The following is a 6136-nucleotide window of genomic DNA, read 5'->3' on the forward strand; positions in this document are numbered from 1 at the left end:
TAATAAATAAATAAATGGATGCCCTCTGGAAATCTGAACAGGTGAGATTTTGTTAACTGCTAGTCAAAGGGTGATTTCTTTGCACCCAGTACACATTCACATAGTACAACATATTAGATCCTATGATTGCTCTTCCTTTCACTTCACCTTCAAATAACACTTATAGAACCTCAAACAGATTATATATAACCACTGATAACTAAATCACAGCCATTGGGCTACTCATGAAAACCAAGGACCACTCAGGGTTACTAGAGCCCCGTAGTGCAAATACATGAGTCTCTACTTACACTGGAAAATAGCTGATTTCAGAGTTGCTTAACACTAAGTTAGTGCCTAGATTAAAAAAAAAATTGCCACCCATTAACTAGACTCTTCTGAAACTGAGACAGTCAGAGATGAGCTGGCTAAAAGTTGGACATTTTAACTTACTGTACTTCAATCAGAAAGTTGATGAAGGCTGTTCTTCTACTCCAAATACTGCCTGTCTTTTCTCATGGATACAGGTTGAGATCTAGAGGACATGATCTCTTAGCCAGCACAGACACCAAAGATAACAGACACAAATAAATAGAAAAAAATAACTTCTTTTTATTTACAAAAAAGAAAATCCAAATATTGGATGCTGTAAACAAAATTCACAATCTGTTCCCTCTAGCACTGATTCAAACATGTCAGTTTTTAAGAGTCCATTCTCCATCAACTCCTTTTCTGCCTGTGACATAGTCTGAAGTCAAAAATATTCCAAAGGAGTGACCCTAGGTGCAGCTTGCTGCAATAGGATGTCTCAGAGCAGGCAGTGGTTGGAGAGAGGCTGGAGAGAGAGAGAGAGCCAGCGGGCAGAGCCTCCTCCATTCCACAAGGCTTTGCAGCAAATCTTGCCAAGTTACCTTGACACCTTCCAACTTCGTACTTTTACCACACACTTTGTTAGCAAGCCATTATTACAACAAAATATTACAGAGATTCTTTCTTAGCACTGAAAAGGCTATGCTATAAGAAATCTTAAAGAAAGATTATATTCAAATAGGTGCTATATATAAAATTACCTTTTTTTTGGCTTTTTGGTTTCATCTAACACACTTTGTCTTCAAATAACAAAAAAGCATATTTTTGAACTGATAGCTTTCAACATAATACATTTGATTTACAGGATAGTTCACAATATTTACTTGACAAGTATTGCACTGAAAACAACTTTATGCACAGTAAAGCAACCAACAATAAGCAAACATAAAGGGGTGGCAAAAAACAGTATGTTCACTTTTCTTTGCATTTCTCCCTTGGCTTGGTTTACAGATAGTCTTCCATCTTGCATTCTTGGGGAGCCATGCTAAAATAGTCCACCTAATACCAAAGTGAGCAGATGCTTGACCTCATTTCTGGAAGGGAAAAGACTTCTTGAGGCAACCATATTTACTGCAAACGAAGTAAACTTTTTAAAAGGGCATTGTCACAGATTAAGTGTTCGCTGACATACCAGCCTGGATAGATGAGAAGAGCTTCCAGAAGATAAAACTTCTTCCTATTTAAAATAACAGCACACTAGGCCAGATAAACACAAAAGCAAGCAAATCACAGGCACTAATCAGGAGTTGAGAGCTGTTCTTTTCTCTGACCTATACACACGGATCTTTTTCAGCAGACATTCAAATTTTTAGGCCACACATCCACAAAGAGAGACATATATTCCACTGTTTGTTGAACTACATATGCACAAGACTATAGTACATACAAAAGAGAAATAAATTATATAAACTTTAAAGTAAATACTGAAGGTTGTCTTGAGCACAACCTGTTCTATCTGAATGCCAGGTGCTGGCACTTCCAATTATGCTACCAACCCTGGAGTAAGCAAGAAAAGAACATAAATATTTGAGAAAATAAATGAAAATTGTATTTTCAAATAAGGCCCCTGTAAACAAAAATCTGTCATTAAATTAACAACAGGTTGTTGCTATAGAAGAGCCAGAGATCTCCAGATTCTTTTAAAAACAGTGGACAACTCGCTTGTCAAGAGTTAGGACGAGAAGGAAGATGGCAGATTACGGGCTGCTCTGACGTTCCCAAGCATTCCCTAGTATTCTTTCAGAAAACTTCCAACAGGGAAGCAGGCAGAGCTCTGGTTTCTGATAGATAAGTATCAGGCTTATTCTGAAAATGGAATATTTTCTGGGAATTCACAATTAATTTTTCAAACTCAGGGCTAGAGATAGGGAGACTGAGCCAACATGGGAGAAGGAAGAGTCCCCTAGGAAATGGTAAGTGGCAGTGCAGTAGCTGTTACAGCTTTGTCAAATTCACAGGGAAGCTGCTACAGCAAACCCATCAAGTTCCTGTTAAGGCTTCAAAGAAAGATGTGTGAAAGGTAGTTTGGGTGGATTAATTTGGCATCTGAGTGATGTCCAGAAAACCATAAACAAATTACACTGCCATGTAGGATGATGCTATTCTTTTCCCCAGCCCCTCTTTAACAGATCCGATTTTAAAAATCTTGTTGGTTCTTCATAGAAATTATCATAGTAAGCAGTCATCCACTAGAGTTGACAGGGATTATGTGGCTGTTTCACAATACAAAGGGAAGATTTTTTATGTGTTAGTTTTGTTTTTAATAAATTCATTTTCAGATACCAGTGTCCAAAGGAATTTAGAGCTGGGAGAAGGAATGGTGTTAGGATTAGCTGACATTGAACTGAAACAGTAATGCCAATTTATTTCACAAAGCTATAAATGGCTTCTTGGGAAAGAGAAAATAAAGTTGGATTTGATTCAATGCAAAGTGATTGAATTTAAAATACAGTACTAACTATTTAAATGCAGTGTGACAACCAGATCAAAGATGTTTCATATTGGCATGAATTTATAAAATTTTATATATAATATATATATCTCATATATAAATTTTAAGCAATTGTGCAAATACTCTTTAAAAGGGATCATTTCACATTTACTAAATTCTAGTGGTCTTAGAATGCAGAAGGCATTCATTAAAATTTTCATTTAAATATTAATAAGTAGTGTTCAGATCACCAGAAATTCTTTTTAGGGATTTAAATAGACTATCATGGATCCAGAATCTACTGGATTATACACCATGGAAACATGCAAGTAATATAAAAAACAATAAAAGGGTTCAAACTGTCAAAATGGCAGTTAAATATAAAAAAAAGAGTGCTCTGCCAAACAAATATTCTCCCATTTTTGGAATTCTATGGTTCACACACACACACAAAAAAGGGAAAAAACACTCACTAAAAATGTATAATCTCTGTACTTCCTATCAAATATATTACTTGTTTTCCTCCTTCATTTGCTTTAACATTTTTAGATGTGGGTTTTAATTCATCACTGCAATATGCCCACGTCTCATGTCATCCTGTTGAAACATAAAAGCACACAGTATTTAAACATTTCCTATATGCTACATTATTCTAGACCATAGTCAATGTGTTGTGTGAATATATTCATATCCCAAATATGTCTATATACACACATAATATACATACACATGAACCTATGATAATATCACACCAACAATGTTAGCTTTATACAAGTATTTGCCAAGAAAAAATAGGGCATTTCTTCCACCATTCACAAGCTTATGTTGTTTTATTTCTTTAGTCCCTGATAAAACAAAATAATCATTAAACCATAAAAATTTTTCACTTCAAATTTTCAGAAGGCAACAGGCACTTTGATGTATATTGGTGTGTAACAAATATAGTAACTCTTTATATATTCTACTATATCTCTTCTACTTGGGTATTTTTATCTGTTAAATCTTTGGTCCTTGAACATACTTTCCTTTCTACAGCTGTTTTTGCTTGCATTTTCACATTTTAAAAATGCAAGCTAAACACGCAGCTGGAAATAATGGATTGTGTCATCGAAAGTTCTGCTGTTTGTTATGAAAACTGCATCAACCCTACTACTGTTCATTTGGAGTAAGCCATTTCTGTTAACGCAATAGGATAGTTTCACAAAAAGCACTTGCTACAAGCTTCAGATAATAATCCCAATGTTAGAGTTTCCCTTCTTCCTGTATTATTACTATCTGAACTCCTGATTTGATAATTAAGTTGGGGTGAGATCTTTTTTCCTCTGTATTTTCCCTTTTGTGAATTCCAACTTATAAGAAACTCCACCTCCCCCCTCCCACCCCATATGGCAAAGCTATGGGAGCAATGTATTGCAAACCCATATTGTCATCAAGCATTTTTTCCCCTTGTTATTTTAGGAGAACCTGGTTGTTTTCAATGACAGGTCTCTTTTGTTTCAGAATAGAATCTTATTGGGTAGGCGGATTTGGTGCATGGGTTGATGGTGGGTGGGGATCATTTTAAGATCATGCTCCCATATCTATGAAAGGATCCACAAACTTTGCCAAGCTTAAAATCAGGAGCAGATCATCATTGTACAAAACACATCCCTAATCAGGGCTGGGTCACTCAGCCTTTTTTTTTCTTCTTTTTATTTTTTATTTTTTTCTATCTTATCTGAAATGGCTTCCCCCACAGGACATTTTTAAATGATTTTTAATTGCAGGGCAGCCAAGTAGAGTATGTCTGTTGCTGGCATGTGAATACTGGCTGGACCTGTGCAATGTAGTAATTGCTAAAGTTGGCATCTGCTACATAGGGGGCCGGCTGGTAATAGCAAGTGACATTAGCCACGTTAGGGATGACATTTTGGTCAGCTAGCACCCGGATAGCCAGCATTGTGATAAGGTTTAAAGTCTGTCTTCTTTCATGTCCCATCAGGCACACTGTACTCTCATTCACCACTCCATGAAGGGTCATGAGATAGTCATACTTGCGGTCTTCCAATCCCACGAAGTGGTTCTGTAAATAGGACTCCAGTTTTCTCTGCTGCTCTCCAATGTCTGAGAAGTCGATGAAAAACCTGGAACACATATACCTCTGAAGGGTCTTGATCTCATCAGAGGCGGGCCTAAAGCCCCTTACTAAAAGGTTGCAGTACTTCAGTAGGCCTCCTCCTCTGATTTCCTCTGGGTTCCTCGTGGCAATGATCTTATTACAAAGGTGATCAAAGGCTTCATGGAAATCGCCATAGACGCTCTCACCGATTATTGTGGGGTGAAATGTTTCAGTCATTGGGTTCTCTGAACATTCGTAAAAGAGGAGAAGAGAGTCTAATTTGATTTGAAAAGAATCTACACTAAATTCAAACTGCCTCCGGAGGGAATCCACAAATTTCAGTTCCACATTTTTGCCACTGTTGTTTGACAGGGATATAAGACTCCATCGGTCAGAGTCATTGCACACTTTAACCATTTTCTGCACATAAGCTTCCTATAATTCAAAAGATAAAACAAGAAGATGAGCACACCTAGCAAAAATAATAAGTAAATACATCCTCCTCACAGATGACATTTACTTTGCTCCTTCCCTTTTGTTTTGTCAAGTTTCAGCAAAACACTACCTACAGGCTTAAACAGTCTTCTGAAAACAGAAAAAAAAATACATTTAACGAGTGGTTTTACTGTCTGGGAAAGAGACGAGAAATAATAGTTTGAGGCTTTTGGCAGATGTAGCACAGTACTAAAAGGTTCTGTTGTCATGTCTGACTTCTGAAATGTTATTTTTTGAAAATGGTCTTATAGGTACAATATTCACATAATATTCAAAAGAAAGAAGAGCATTCAGAGAAAAGTTGGTCTGCCTCTCCTTCTTGTCTCTAGTCACTCAGTTCTCCTCCCCCTGAGACAACAGATGAGATCAGTATCTTGTCTGTCCCTCTAGGGGTGTTGGGCAGTTGCAATAAAAATGAACTATATTAGGACATTCTGGGAGGCCGATTCCTCAGACAATTTTAACTAAATGTGTAAAATGCGCTTTGAACCAAAGAGAAAAAACCCAGAGAAGCACCACGTCTATCTTAAACACAGGGAGTCAGCTGAATGCAGCTAGGAAATCTATTCACATTTTCCAACGCAATAAGCTCACTGGCTTGGTTCTGCTTCAGGTTGCTATTTTCCCAATGACTAGATACAGCGGTTCTCAACCTGTGGGTCGCGACCCCTTGGCGGTCGAACGACCCTTTCACAGGGGTCGCCTAAGACCATCCTGCATATCAGATATTTACATTACGATTCATAACAGCAGCAACATTACAG

At 37.3% G+C, this 6136-nt stretch overlaps 1 protein-coding gene across 1 annotated transcript in view; it reads right to left on the reverse strand.

The window, feature by feature from the left end:
- Positions 1 to 569: 569 nt before the first annotated feature.
- The window catches only part of FAM46A (family with sequence similarity 46, member A), a 7023-nt gene continuing 1456 nt past the window's right edge, over positions 570 to 6136 (reverse strand). The window contains exon 2 of the mRNA XM_014542643.1: positions 570 to 5312. Coding sequence (XP_014398129.1) covers positions 4536 to 5294 — 759 coding nt within the window. The 5' untranslated portion in view covers positions 5295 to 5312 and the 3' untranslated portion in view covers positions 570 to 4535. The remainder of the gene's footprint in view (positions 5313 to 6136) is intronic.

Source organism: Myotis brandtii, unplaced genomic scaffold (assembly GCF_000412655.1).
Source record: "Myotis brandtii unplaced genomic scaffold, ASM41265v1 scaffold31, whole genome shotgun sequence".
In the NCBI taxonomy this organism is placed as follows: domain Eukaryota; kingdom Metazoa; phylum Chordata; class Mammalia; order Chiroptera; family Vespertilionidae; genus Myotis; species Myotis brandtii.